We start from the raw sequence: 14,692 nt of genomic DNA, 5'->3' as shown, positions 1-14,692 counted from the left end.
TGATGCTGTTGTACACCACGATGACACAGATTCTGAGCTTCAGAAGGTTAAAAATAACTTTTTATTTTTGAGATGTGGCTCTCTTATATACTGTTTTATACCAGCCAATTCAATTGGTGAAGCAAAGACAAACCTCTTCACTCACATTGGTCAGACCAGAGGGACATCAAGAAGAAGTCTCTCCTAGGAAAAGGAATTAATAATAAAGGTACGTTTTACAAAAACATTTCTCTTGTTTACAGAAAATTCCCTGGGAAAAGAATTTCAGAAAACCAAAACATCTCAAGCACAAACCAGGGCTACAAGCCCCTGCTCCCCTGCAGCTCCAAGGAGATGGATGTGGACCCCAAACTGGGACGAAAAACCCCCGAGGGAAGAGGCTGGGTGGGTGCCCCGGTGGGTGCTCCCAAGTGCTCCCAAACCCCACAACAGTTTTCCACTGGCTTTCCCAAAGTATTCCCTTTACATGTGCTAATTTCCATGTTTTAGTGCCCAGCTGGTTTTAGTTTTTAGTTTTAGTGCCCAGCTGGAGGAATGAAAGCACCTTCCCTATGGACACAGGGTTAGTCTGATACATTCCTGCTGGGAATTCCCTGTCGTATTGATGTTTTAACCTAATTCCTGTTCTCGCCAGTCCCTGATCCCACAATTTCTTGCATGGCAGAAAAGCTCATGGTGCTTAATGCTGTTCATGTTATAGACAAAGACATAACAGGAAAGAGACTGGAATTCCAGTTGAAAGCAGCTGGAACTTGCCCAGTCTTCAGGATATATTCATACTCTGTTTTGATCCAGAAACAGTATTTATTGCAGTGTAAAATAAAAAAAAAGTAACTTCAGAATACACCTAGCAACCCTTTTCTTATGTGGCTACATCCTTTTTTATTCTGATATTTTTATTCTGATATTAAAATAGAACTGATATTAAATGAAGAAATTAAATTTTAAAACATTTACTGAAGAGCACTGGGAAAAAGGCTCTGGCAGGTCACCAGTTTTCCTGGTTATAAATGTCAAGGAGATGTACACACAGACTAGAACAAAATAATGGGAAGTTTTACTGGGGAAACATGGAAATACTGATATTTTCCTCTGGGAAAATTGTAAAATGAAGGCCCCAGTTGAAGTTCTAAAGATCTCATTCAGCTTTGGCCCAAAAAAAGAGAACAAACATGTTTGGAATTGTAATTAATGTTGTAAATCCCAAGGCTGTCTCTCACTCCAGTGAGAAGTGCCAGGGAACAGGGGGAAGCTGTGAGGAGTTTGTGCCTCCTAAATGCATTTATTCGGGGTAAACAAAATCCAGGCAAATGGTTTTATTCTGTAGGGGTGGCCAAACTCTGGGGCAGGGTGTGGATCTCCATCCTTGGAAGAGGAGTTTCCCCTCACGACACAATCCTGCTTCAGCAAGGGCTTGGATTTGAGCATCTCAAAAGGTTCCTTCCAACCCAGATAATTCTGAGAATTTTTTCTCCTTTTAAATCATCTGGAATCCCATGAAATGAGGGAGTTAACAGCAGAGAAAGGATGGGGAAAAAGGGGGAAAAACTGAGGGGAGAATGAGCCTTGTGAGCCATCATTTTCTTCAGGATACAACACCAAGCCTAAAAACGGGGTTTTGGGGTGGTACAGAGGAGTTTCTCTGCAAATCCAGGGCAAAATCCATCAGATAAAAATCGGATGATGGATGAGGTGGATGTGGCACAGGACGTTTGTGGTGCATCCCCTTGTTCTCACCGGGAACAGGCACTGGAAAACTTTCCACAGAGCCTGGCAGGACATGTAAGAGGCTCTGGGGTGGGATTAGGAGGTGGCTTGGAAATAATGCAATAAATCTGATTTGTTGGGACTGGGTTTGGGTTTGGTTCCAGCTCTGCAGGGGCTTGGGATGTTCTGCAAACTGGATTTACCTGGATTTTAGTTGTTATGCTATCAGGCATGGCAAGGGCTTAAAAAAAAAAAAAAAAAAAAAAAGCAGCAGAAGAATCTGTGGATTATCTTTTGTGAGACAGGGACTCAGGGAATGTGCCAGATCATCTCCTGAAGCACAGCTGGATCCCGAGTGAAGAACAAGCTCCAGAAGGAATGAATGCCAGGCAATAATCTGTGTTCTCTCCTGCAGAACTGCTTGGTGCAGCTGGAAGGGCAGAAGTGCCTTCTTAGAGAGGGATGGAGCTTCTCCCCTGTGAAAAAGGCTGGGAAAATGGGGAATGTTCAGCCTGGAGAAGGAGCCGGCCTGACCCAAGTGTGACCTTTCAGTGCCTGAAGGAGCTGGAGAGATGGAGGGATGGAGGGACAGGACACAGGGAATGGCTTTAAACTGAAAGTGGATACATTTAGATGGGATTTTGGGCAGGAATTGTTCCCTGGGAGGGTGGGCAGGCCCTGGCACAGGGTGCCCAGAGCAGCTGTGGCTGCCCCTGGATCCCTGGCAGTGCCCAAGGCCAGGTTGGACACTGGGGCTTGGAGCAGCCTGGGACAGTGGGAGGTGTCCCTGTCATTGCAGGGGTGGCACTGGGTGGGATTTGGGATCCCTCCCAGGTGTGGCCGTTCCATGACCCGGACGGGCCGGGCCCAGCGCTGAGCGAAGGGAGCGGAGCGGCCGCGACCAGCCCAGACCGGGCCCGGACCGGGCCCGCAACCCCGGGCGGATCCAGGGGCGGCTCCGGGGGCGGATCCCGGGGCGCTGCGGGTGCCGGGGGGCGGTTCCGGGGCTGGATCCAGGAGCGGTGCGGGGCCGTGTTCCAGGGGCGGCTCCGGGGGCGGTGCGGGGCCGTGTTCCAGGGGCGGTTCCGGGGGCGGATCCAGGAGCGGTGCGGGGCCGTGTTCCAGGGGCGGTTCCAGGGGCGGTTCCGGGGGCAGTGCCGGGGGCGGTTCCGGGGGCGGTTCCGGGGGCAGTGCCGGGGCGGTGCCGGTGCCGCCATGGCCGCGGTGTCGGTGCGGGGCCGGCGCGGAGCTCTGGGGCCGGGGGGAGCCGGGGAGCCCGAATGTGTGAGTCGGGAACGGGAACGGGAATGGGAATGGGACCGGGACTGGGAATAGGACCGGGACCGGGAGGGCATGGGGCCGAGGCCCCGGGGCGGTCCGCTGGCCGCCCGGGCCGTGTGGCGGCTGTGGCGGGTGGTGCCGGCCCGGGAGCGCCGGGAGCGGGGGCTGAGCTCAACAGGCTTTGGGCTTTTGCTTTTCCCTCCCTGTTTTTAAATCCGTTATTTTCCCGCGTTTTCTCTTCCCCGTTTTCTTTTTTCCCCCTCTTCCTTTCTTTTTCCATATGTCTTTTATTCCTATTTTATGTCCTTTATTCCTTTTCTTATGTTCTTTTTTTTTTGCCTTTTTTCCTTTTGAATTTTTCGTTTTTCCCCTTTTTTTCCCTTTTTAATAGCTGTTTCCCTTTTTTTTTCTTTCCCCTTTTTCTTTTCCCCTTTATTTCTTTTCACTTATTTCCCCTTTCTTTTCTTTCCCTTTTTTCCTCCTTTTTTCTATTTTTCCTTTTTTCCTTTGTTTTTCTTTTCCCTTCTTTTCTTCCCCTCCCCCCCTTTTTTCCCCTTTTTTGTTCTTGTCCTTTTTTTTTTTTTCTCTTTTTAATTCTTTCTTTCTGGCTGAAACCCTCTTTACCAGGCAGCCTCACTAATTCCATCTATTTCTGCTCTCCTGGCTCCAAGATGACAGAGAGGAATCAGAATCCCAGCCTGGTTTGGGTTGGAAAGTTGGATTTTTAAGGCATTTGGACTTAGAGGAATATCAGATTTTCAAGGCCAGAGCTCCCAGTGTGCCCTGGTTTGGAATTGATCTCCAGTTAGAGCTTCCCAGGTGGATTTGCATGGATCTCACATTCCCTCTGCTTTCCCAAACAGAGCCAGCTTTCCATAGGGGAAAAAAGCCAGGAGCATCTCCCCAGGGCCATCATTCCATAGAGGAAAAAGGCAGGAGCATCTCCCCAGGGCCATCATTCCCCAGGGGATGCAGTGGGGTGATCCCAGGAGAGCTGGGCTGTGTGGATTCCTGTGCTAGACCTGTGGAACCCCAAACACGAGGCAGCCTGGCTTTAAAAATGAGGTCAAAAAGCAGAAATTGCGTGACGAGAACATATTAAACCTGGAGGAATTCTTTTTAAATTGTACCGAAAACACTCCAACAACTTTTCCTACAGCTCCTTCAGGTTGGTTGCCCAGTGGAGCTGGGTTGGGCACCAGTTTTGGTTTCATCTCTGAGGTCTTTATCCTATCAGTGAAAACAAGTGGGATTTTTCAGGACTTTGCAGGTGGACAAGAGAGTGACTTCCCTGCAGAGAGACCTTTCCCTGCCTGTTGCTTTTTTCATATCCCAGCTGCCTGGAGATCATTCCCTAACAAAAGTGGCTTGGATGCAGTCCCTCCCTGCCTTTGGAGCAGCTCCTGGATCCCTGTGGATCTGTGGATCCCTGTGGATCACAGGCTCCCTGGATCCTGCACAGGCAGGGCTGGTGCGGTGATTGCTTCTTCCCTCAGAGAGAATTCCAGAGACTGAAGTCTTTCCTAGAGCTCCCCCAGGTTGGCATTGGTGTGATGAGTTTATCTCTTCCGTCACTGGACCAGGCAAACCCCCCAGAACAATGCCTGGAGTTTATTTCTAATCAGCCAAACTCCTGCTGCTGTGTGGCCTTGAGTCATTTTCCCCTTTTCCCCTCATCTCACACATATTCCCACTTTTCTGCTGCACTTTGCCTTTCCCTGCAGTAAAGGAGGCGTTCTCCAGCAGCAAAGGCAGAGGATGTTTTCCCAGTGGGAGGCAATCTCAAGGATTTTAGAGGACCTCCCCAGACTTTCATTCCATTATTCCCTTTCTTACTACAATACATATTTCACTTTTGGATTCCCTTTCCATCCTGATACCCTGCCTCCCTTCCTGGTGATCCCATCTCAGCAGTTTCCCACTGAGTTTCCTGGTGCATTGATCCATTTTTGGTTTTTCAGAACTTATTCCAACTTTAAATTTAATTTCTATGCTTCAGTAGTCTGTTAGTTCTGTGCCAGCACTACTTCTTCCTGGGAAATCACGTGCTGGACAAAGAGATGGGATGTTGGGATCCCTTCAACAAAGTTTGTTTGGAAAAAAGAATGTCCCAAGTATGTGAGCATCTTTAGAATTCAGGCCCTAGACCTGTGTCAGTTTTGTAATTCCCGTGATTGTGTTAATTTGCTGCTGGGATTTGGGTCACCCTCCCTGTCCATGGGCAGTCACAGGCCAGGAATATTCTTCTGAAGGTTTCCAGTTGGTGTTTTCCATGTGGATTTGCAGCTGAACCTCCCCAGTTCCCAGCGTGGTGCTCAGAGCAGGATTTTGGGGAATCCCTGATCTTGTGAGGAGTCACTCAGCACTGGGAGGACTCAGCTCAGCCCTTGGATGGATTCCCAGGACATCCAAACGTCAGGGCAGAGCTCCAGGAGAAGTGAATGGAGTGTGCAGCACTGGAAGGCTGGGAAAAGGTGCCAATGTTCAGTAAGGACACAAAACCCTTCTTCCAAGGATATTCCCATCACTGGCTTCTGCTGTTCCCTGGATTCAGTCACTCATCCTACACAATGCCCCTGCTCTCCTCCTTTGATAGTCCCCATTGTTGGAACCCTGGGCACTGAGAATTTCAAACTTTCTGTGCTGACAGGCACTGACCCTCAAGCAAACACTGCATTGACCTGAGGCCGTGGAAAAAGCTTCCAAAATTGAGTGACAGCACTGGGATTGTGGGTGTGGACTTCGAATAGAAGTGTGTGATATCACAGGGTGCAAAACTTAAGAGTTTAAGGGTTTAGAACATAGTAATATATATATAAAGCACGATGGAGGTTTTAGGGCAGAGGCTGAGTCCTTCTTTTTCACCTTCTTCTTCATGGGTCTGGGTGGTGTTTTGTAATTGGGTAAGAAAATCCACATTGCAGGTCATGGGTGGTTGGTTATTGGGTTAAAAGTAAAAATAATGTAGGTATCATTTCATAATTGGACAGTTTGTGCTTAAAAGACCTTGTAAAGAAAAAGACTGAGGCCATTTTTTCACTCTGTTAGCCAGAAGTGCTGTAGAACTCACGGCTTGTGAGACTGTGATATAGGTAAGAGTTAATAAACATTTGAGTCCAAACAGGAAATACTGTCTTGCACATTTAATTCCAGCTCTAACAGAAAAGAAGATAAACAAGCAATACCTCATCCCAACTCCTGCTGGAGTGGAGGCTGCCTTTTCCCAGGGGGATTTATGGGACTGAGGCACAGAGGGATGGGAGATCCAGAACTCCTGTTCCCTCAGCATGAGGGGCAGTGGGAAATCCCAAATCTTGGCCTAATTCCTTACAGCCCATTATTAACTTGCTGTTCTTCCCAGTAGATGTGAGATCCTTGGGAGGCACAGGCAGGAAAATCCTGAGAATTTGGGGTGCTTTGCCTTGCACAGAGATGTAAATCTGGCTTTTGGATGTTCCAGAAGCGAGTGTGCAGACTGCTGGACACCATCCCACGGGAGGCTGGGGCCCAGCTCCTGGATTGTGCCATGGATCTGGATCCCAGGCAGAAATTCCTCCCTGACTCTGCTCCCTGGGCTGCAAAGTCAAAGCAGAATTCCATGGTGAGTTCTCACTGTCCACATGTTCGTTACAAAATCCCTTTTCAAATACATTTTGATAATAAAGCTGCAAATAATAATTGCCCTATTTTTAAATTATTTTATTTTTTAATTTTTGTTTTTTGACCAATTTGTGTCTGGGTTTATTCCTCAGATTTTGGAAAACCATGGGATCAAAGGCACTTCCCAGCCCTGCCCGAGATGTGTTGCTGGAGAATCTGTAAGTGTGGGAATCTGCTTTTTTGGGACAAAAAATAAAGACTGGGACTTGTTCCCCAGTGTTAGATCCATAAAACTTGAAGTTAATAACCTCCACAATTGCATTGCTCAGGAATAAAGCATGGAAATTAAAAATAAAGGAGATGGATTCAGCATTTCAGCAGAGCACAAATTAATATTTCCAGCAGTAGCTGGAAAATCTCAACTGGAGATTCTCAACACATTTTTCAAATCTCTCTAAAATGCAGAATTTGGGAAGTAACTGAAAGAAACAATAACATAACACCAATTTTAATTGTCCTTGATTTCCTGCATCATAACAAAATATTCAGGAATATTTTGAATTCTGAATAACAGAATAATCAGGGATCTCATTCTATCTCCTATTTTTTTCTTTAATTGGATATTTCCTTTCTAAGGAGTAGATAGAGCCTTGGAAATAATTGCTCCTTCCAGAGCCAAAATGAGGAGAGGTGTGAGGAAATGCTGGTTGTTCATAGCAAAATCTGATTTATGGAACTAAAGGCAAAGTTTCCATCAAAGTTTCCATCAAGAGCTGTGACTGAGCAGACACTGATTGTGTTAATTTATTTCTACTCATCCCTGGAGGGGAAAAAAAAAAAAAAAGGAATATTTGTGGTGGTATTCAATGACTTAAAATAAAATTTGAAAATGAAGACTGAGAAAACAAGCTCTTTTGTAATGACCTGAGATTTTCTCATTCCAGGGCCACTTCAGTCACATCCTGGACTTCTAGAAATGGAGATGAGGAAGAGGAGCAGCTCTGATTTCCTGCTGGGATGCCCAGGATGCAGCTGGATCCTGGATCCTGTCTGGCCCAGCACATCCTGGGACCACTCAGGGCACAATAATCTGCAATTTTACACCTCCTCAAAGCACTTCTGCTCCTCAGGTAGCTCAGAAATTGTCTAAAAAAGGACAAGAAAAGGCTGATTTCATGTTTAGATAGCTCAGAATTTGTTTTAAAAGAGAAGAAAAGGCTAATTTCATGTTTAGGTAGCTCAGAAATTATCTTAAAAGAGCAAGAAAAGGCTGATTGCATGTTCACATAGCTAAGAATTTGTTAAGAAAGACAAGAAAAGGCTGATTGAATTTTTAGGTAGCTCAAACTTTTTCTAAAATGACAAAAAATTGTCTAAAAAGACAAGAAAAGGCTGATTTCATGTTCAGGTAGCTCAGAATTTGTGTAAAAAGGACAAGAAAAGGCTGATTGTTTAGGTAGCTTAGAATTTGTCGAAAAAGGACAAGAAAAGACTGATTTCGTGTTTAGGTAGCTCAGAATTTGTTTTAAAAGAGAAGAAAAGGCTGATTTCACGTTCAGGTAGCTCAGAAGTGGCCTCCCATCTATGCTGGGAATGACCCCAAGAAGGGGATCAGGCAGTGGCAAGGTGACTGTTCTCATTTCCAGCTCCCCAGTCACCACTACCTTACAGAATTCCAGCCTGGTTTGGGCTGGAAAAGACCTTAAAGCTCATCCAGTTCCACCTGGGACACCTTCCATGATCCCAGGCTGCTCCAAACCCCCTCCAGCCTGGCCTGGGACACATCCAGGGGCAGCCAGAGCTGCTCTGTGCTGGGATCTCCCCACCCTGGACCTGGATGAATTCACGTTTTACTTCCGATCTCTGGGAATGATCCCCAGGTGGAACCCCTGGAGTTCACATCCAGGTGTTCCCCTGGCAGAGCAGCTCCTGCTCTGACTCCTCCTAAACTCTTCCCTGGCCTCTCCTGAAGCTGAATAAAACCACATTTAACTCCTCACAGACACCTCATTAACCCTGATTTTTTTTTCCTCAAATGGATAAATTTCAAAGTGAACTTTTCCTCTCGGATGTAATTCCTTGCTCCATGTTTTCCAACAGGGCTTTTTTTTTCAATCAGTCAGGCTGGGAACAAATTGAAGTTTAATTGTCTGCTCCACTGAAGGCTTTTAATAGTGATATTTTATTTTTTTTTAAATAGACGTGTTTGTAATTTATTTTGGGATTTTCCAGGATCATAAAGCTGGCACAGGCTGGGGCAGTGAATATTCCTTTAAAGCAGATTTGTGTCAAATCTGCAGTGGAACCACAGAGTTATTTTTGTATGCCTTGCAGAACTCTGAAATTCTGTTTTCTTGATGAAAAACTATAAACTTCGTATTTCCTACTGCTGTGGTTTGTACACAGAATTACCAGAGTGATGCTTTATTTACCTGTATATAGAGAGAAAGGCCCCTGGCCTGTTTTTAATTCAGTTTTAAAGAATCTAATTCTTATTTTTAACTTTGTATTTTATAAATTGTTCCTTACAAAAGCAGAAGCATTAAACACCACTTTGGCTGCAGCATGGGATTGTCTGGTTGTGTTATTCCATGAATGATTTCTCAGGACACTGAGGAATAAAGGTAAATAAAAACCTCTGATGAAGGGGAGAAATGCATTATTTATGTCATGTAAAATCTTTGTAGTAGGTTTAGTTGCTCACTTTATTAATTTGATGGCAATTACAAGTCCACTTGGCATCTTGACTGCCAAAAAAAGATGGAAAAACCAAAATATTGGGATAAGCGGGGTTTAAAGGCAACCTGGATCTGACAAGCCAAGACTTACATGTTGAAATTACTCTAGTTAATATATTTAAATTTATTTTTGTTTATTTTAAATATTATAATTTATTGAATAGATTTAAAATCCGTGCTGTTTATGTCTAAATTAGTTGCTTCAAACCTCAGCAGCTCTCCTGGGAGCGTGGTGTGTGATACCCTGTGTTAGCAGATTCACAGTCACACAGAAATAACTCCGGGTTTGCCTTGATTACGGCAGATAATTAACAAATTAACGCTCACACTGGGCATTTCCTCCCACATCAAACTTGCACTCAGGATTCTGGGGTGTCCACACTGGGCTTGGTGCTCTGAGTAGGATCAGAGATTTGAGCAAAGTGACTTTTGCTCGGGATTAAAGTGCTCAGGCAGAGTTTAGGACCTGCAGCCCTTGTTCCTCCTCTCCCACATTTCCCTGTGGTGACAAGTGCCTTGGTGACAAGGTGACAAGGGATCAGCAGCTCCCCCAGCCCTGGGGACATCAGCACTCAGCCTTTCCTCTCTCTTCCTGAGTTGTTCCCAACTCTTCTCAAGGAAGCCAAAAGAAAAAGCAGTGGGCACAATGTTTAAAAATGCAGGAAATTTTTAAAAAAATCCCAGGAAGATGCAACAGAATCCCAGAATTGTTCAGGTTGGAAAGGGCTCTCAGAGCATCGAGTCCAACATTCCCAGCACTGTCAAGGCCACCACTGCCTGTCCCCACGTGCCACATCCACAGGCATGTGAAATCCCTCCAGGGTTGGGACTCCTGCCCTGCCCTGGGCTGCCCAGCCCTTTCCAGGAAGGAATTTTCCAAATGCCCAACCTGAACCTCCCCTGGTGCAGCTTGAGGCTGTTTCCTGTCACAGAATCCCAGAATAGTTTGGGTAAGAGGGACCTTAAATCCCACCTCCCACTGTCCCAGGCTGCTCCAAGCCCCAGTGTCCAACCTGGCCTTGGGCACTGCCAGGGGTCCAGGGGCAGCCACAGCTGCTCTGGGCACCCTGTGCCAGGGCCTGCCCACCCTCTTGGGGAACAATTCCTGCCCAAGATCCCATCCAGCCCTCCCTTCAGCTAATAACTCACATCAGCTATTTTCCTTTCCTTACTGACTCTTACAAACTACTCAGAATACTTTTCCTTCTCAAAAATGAACATTTTAAAAGCTTCCCAGGCTCTTTCCTCACTGAGCTACTCAGTCAGGGACTGAAGCATCTGGCACTTGCTGGGAGATGTTGAGTTCAGAGAACTTCACCTTTATTTAAAGGCCGTTTTATGCTCAAGACACAAACAAACCTGTGCCCTGTTGATGCAGTGAGTGCTGAGGGATTGGGGATGGATTCCTGCCCCTCTCCTTGTGCCTGTGAAGATGAGGGTGCTGAGGATGAAGGCTGGTGCTCAGGAGGGTGTTCACGAGCAGAAATAGGATTTGGGAGGGATCTGGGAGGCTCAGGGGGGATTTTAACTGTGATTTTAACTGTGCTTTGCCTTGCCGAGGAGCTGTTATGGAATATTTACATCCCACTGAACTCTTGTTATTCCCAGGGCACAGACAAGCCATGGAAGTGCAGTGCAAAGCCATTCACTGTGTCCCGTCCCTCCAACCCTCATCCCAAATCCCTGCCCAGCCTTTTCCCAAGCCTGGAGCTGTGCTTGGCTCTGCTGTTCCCAGCTCTGCTCCTGACCCTTTTTCCAAGCCCAGCTCCCAGAGCAGCTCCTGCCCTGCTTCTCCATCAGCACAACCTCCATGGGCACCTCCTCCATCCGTGGGGCTCTTCCTTCCCCTCAGGATGGGCAGGATCAGCTCCCAGGCCCTCCCCGTGGTGCTGCTGGCCCTGTGGAGGCAGGTGGGGGATGTTTGTGTGTGATTATTATGGGATATTATGGGGTTGTTACTGCGACAATCCCGAAATCGCCGCGTGATATTTGCTTGCAACACGGGGTGTCATTCATGAGTTATACATAAATGGCAGCTTTACATATTTAAAAGGAACATGGACTGCTTCATATCTGAAGTATGGTTCCCGGGGGAGAACACCACCATTTGATCTATTTTTGATTAAAATGTAAAAATTAAAAATTAAATCAAATGGTAGTCGAATTCCTCGGGGAAAACATACTTCAGTTATGAAGTATTCCCCGTAGTAACCTTGAGAATCTTACAGCTGTATTGTCTCATCTGTAGGTGGTCTTTTTATGTCTCACATAATTAAAATGAATTGCTGGTAGAGAACCCCTACTACTGCATACAGATTTATGGACCTGGAGGCACCTCCACTCCCAGACAAACAGGGACAGCCTTGGCTCCCTCTGCAGCTGTGCCATGGCCAGGCAGCCTCTGGAATCTGGGATTTGCTGGGAATCTTCAGTGAGGAGTGATCCTTTTCCTGCTTTACAGCCTGCTGTAAAGCCAGGGGGAGAGCAGGCTCTGGGGGAAGGAATGGACAGGATCCTTGAGGTGGGAAAAGCCCTCCCAGCCCATGGAATCCGCCTTGTGGCTGTTCCTTCCCCACCTTGTCCCCAGCCCAGAGCCCTGAGTGCCACCTCCAGCCCTTCCTGGGACACCTCTAGGGATGGGCACTCCAAACCTCCCTGGGCACTTCCAAGGCCTGAGCACCCTTTCCAGGGGGAAATTCCTGCTGCTGTCCAGCCTGAGGCTCCCCTGGCCCAGCCTGAGGCCGTTCCCTCTCCTCCTGTCCCTGTTCCCTGGGAGCAGAGCCCGACCCCCCCGGCTGTCCCCTCCTGTCAGGGACTTGTGCAGAGCCACAAGGTCCCCCCTGAGCCTCCTTTTCTCCAGGCTCAGCCCCTTTCCCAGCTCCCTCAGGAATTCTCCAGCCCCTTCCCAGCTCCACTCTCTGCCCTGGACAGCTCCAGCCCCTCCAGGGCTCTCCTGGAGTGAGGACCCAGAGCTGGACTGAGCCCTTGAGGTCCCTGTGGTGGCACAAGGGGACAATCCCTGCCCTGGTCCTGCTGCCACAGGACTCAGCATTTCAAATATCCAAGGAACCCTTGCTGTACTAAACAATGGCTAAATGTCACCAGAACATGATTGTGAAATTGGATTTCCTAGGAAAATGTGCTCTACACAATCTAATGCAACTTATTTCTAGCAAGCTGCTTTATCAGGCTGCCTTGGAATATGGGAATGTATATTTGATAAGATTAGAGAATCGTGGGGATCAGGAGAAATAAGACTCTAGACTTGGCATTCCCATTTGCACCCAGCTGAAGGACAAACATGTCATTTATTTTGTGTTTGGTTGTGATTCTCATGGTCCTGTTAATGTACCCACTGCAGTGGCTTGTGACTGTGCATCCTGCTCAAGCTGTGACTAAAACTTCCCTAACAACATTTCCGTAAAAAAGAAGGGTATGGAAGCGAAATGCTCAGATTTATAGAGAAAACAATTCCAACAATAAAAGCATCAAGTCTATGAGTTCCATGGTGCCTTGCAGAAACATTTTGTAATAAGCAGCAGGAGTTGTTCACATTTCAGTGTAATACTTGAAAGGAAATGTCTCTGATCTTTGAGTTTCTTTGGAGAGGGGAGTTTTTAATGTATAATCAGACTAAAATCCTCCTGTAATTGCACAGCGAGAGGCCTGTGAAGTTTCGGGAAGGCTGCAGATGGAACAGGGACTGACAGAAACACGAAGGATTTTCCTCATGTGTGGAGCCAGCGCTGTGGAATCAGCCTGAGGTTCCCCCAGGTGCAGATTCCACGTGGAATCTCTCTCCACCAGCTGTGCTGTCACCTCTTGCTGGCCACTGATGGCTCTGAGCAGGTCCTGTGATCACTGAACAATGAAATTCTGTCAGCCCTTGAACACCCAGTTCCTGCTGTCCTTCCTTCCCCTTTCCTCCTGTTCCCAGCCCAGCCATGCTCAAACTCCATCCAGCTCCTTGGGAAGTTTTCCCCCCTCAAACCATTAACATTTGCCTCTTAATTACATGGAATCCCAAACTGGTTTGGGTGGGAAGGTGTGGCTTTTAACTTCTTTTCCTGTTTGAGCTGGGATTAAAAGCTTGAGGGACGTTTCGTTTCGTGTTGGGACTCAGATGTTTATTAATTCTTATCTGTCGCACAGTCTCACAAGCTGTGAGTTCTAGCTAACAAAGTGAAAAATGGCTCTGTCTCTAACTCTTTTCAAGGTCTTCTAAGAACAAACTGTCCAATTATGAAATGACACCTAAATTATTTTTACTTTTAACCCAATAACCAACCACCCATGACCCGCAATGTGGATTTTCTTACCCAATTACAGTACACTACCCAGACCCATGAAGAAGAAGGTGAAAAAGAAGGACTCAACCTATGCCCTAAATCCTCCATCGTGCTTTACATATATATTACTATATTCTAAAACTTTAAACTCTAAGTTTTGCACCCTGTGATATTAGACACTTCTATCCAAACTCCACACCCATAATCCCAGTGCTGTCACTCAATTTTGGAAGCCTTTTCCAGCCTCAGGTCAAATGTGGTGTTCTCTTGAGGGTCAGTGCCTGTCAGCACAGAAAGCCCGAAATTCTCAGTGCCCAGGGTTCCAACAGGAAGGGAGCTCAAAGCCCACCCAGTGTCACCCCTGCCATGGGCAGGGACACCTTCCACTGTCCCAGGCTGCTCCAACCTGGCCTTGGACCCTTCCAGGGATCCAGCAGCAGCCACAACTTGAATCCTAATATGCTAACTAGGCCTTAATTAATAAAGAGGTGTCAACACACCTCTGCTTTTGTCAGTGGTGCCCTAAGCCAGGCTCATCTGTGCCCTGGGAATAACAAGAGTTCAGTGGGATGTAAATATTCCATGACAGCTCCTCAGCAGGGCAGAGCACAGCTAAAATCACAGTTTAAATCCCCCCTGAGCCTCCCAGATCCCCCCCAAATCCTCCCTCTGCTCGTGAACACCCTCCTGAGCACCAGCCTTCATCCTCAGCACCCTCATCTTCACAGGCACAAGGAGAGGGGCAGGAATCCATCCCCAGTCCCTCAGCACTCACTGCATCAACAGGGCATTGGTTTGTTTCAGTCTTGTGCATAAAAAAGCCTTTAAATAAAAGTGAAGTTCTCTGAACTCAACATCTCCCAGCAAGTGCCAGATGATTCAGCCCCTGAGTAGCTCAGCAAGGAAAGAGCCTGGGAAGTTTTTAAAATGTTCATTTTTTGAGAAGGGAAAGGATTCTGAGTAGTTTTTAAAGGAGTCAGTAAGGAAAGGGAAATAGCTGATGTGAATTATTTGATGAAGGCAGTTTCACTGAAGATTGGGTAATTTAGGGTATTTAGTAAATAACATTCCCAGGTT

General features: G+C 46.8%; 1 protein-coding gene across 1 annotated transcript; it reads left to right on the top strand.

Moving 5' to 3' along the window:
- Positions 1-2,886: 2,886 nt before the first annotated feature.
- On the top strand, positions 2,887-9,151 carry LOC310912278 (uncharacterized protein C10orf143 homolog). Its single transcript, XM_083866736.1, has 5 exons — positions 2,887-2,991; positions 6,449-6,589; positions 6,741-6,806; positions 7,533-7,996; positions 8,045-9,151. Exons 1-4 carry the CDS (start codon positions 2,923-2,925, stop codon positions 7,560-7,562), a joined length of 306 nt encoding a protein of 101 aa, XP_083722862.1. The 5' UTR covers positions 2,887-2,922; the 3' UTR covers positions 7,563-7,996; positions 8,045-9,151.
- The last annotated feature ends 5,541 nt before the right edge of the window (positions 9,152-14,692 follow it).

This window comes from Zosterops lateralis, assembly GCF_965231275.1.
Source record: "Zosterops lateralis genome assembly, chromosome: 8".
Taxonomy (NCBI): Eukaryota; Metazoa; Chordata; class Aves; order Passeriformes; family Zosteropidae; genus Zosterops; species Zosterops lateralis.
Note: the sequence above shows the minus strand (reverse complement) of the source record. Positions and strands in the feature narration are given on the sequence as shown.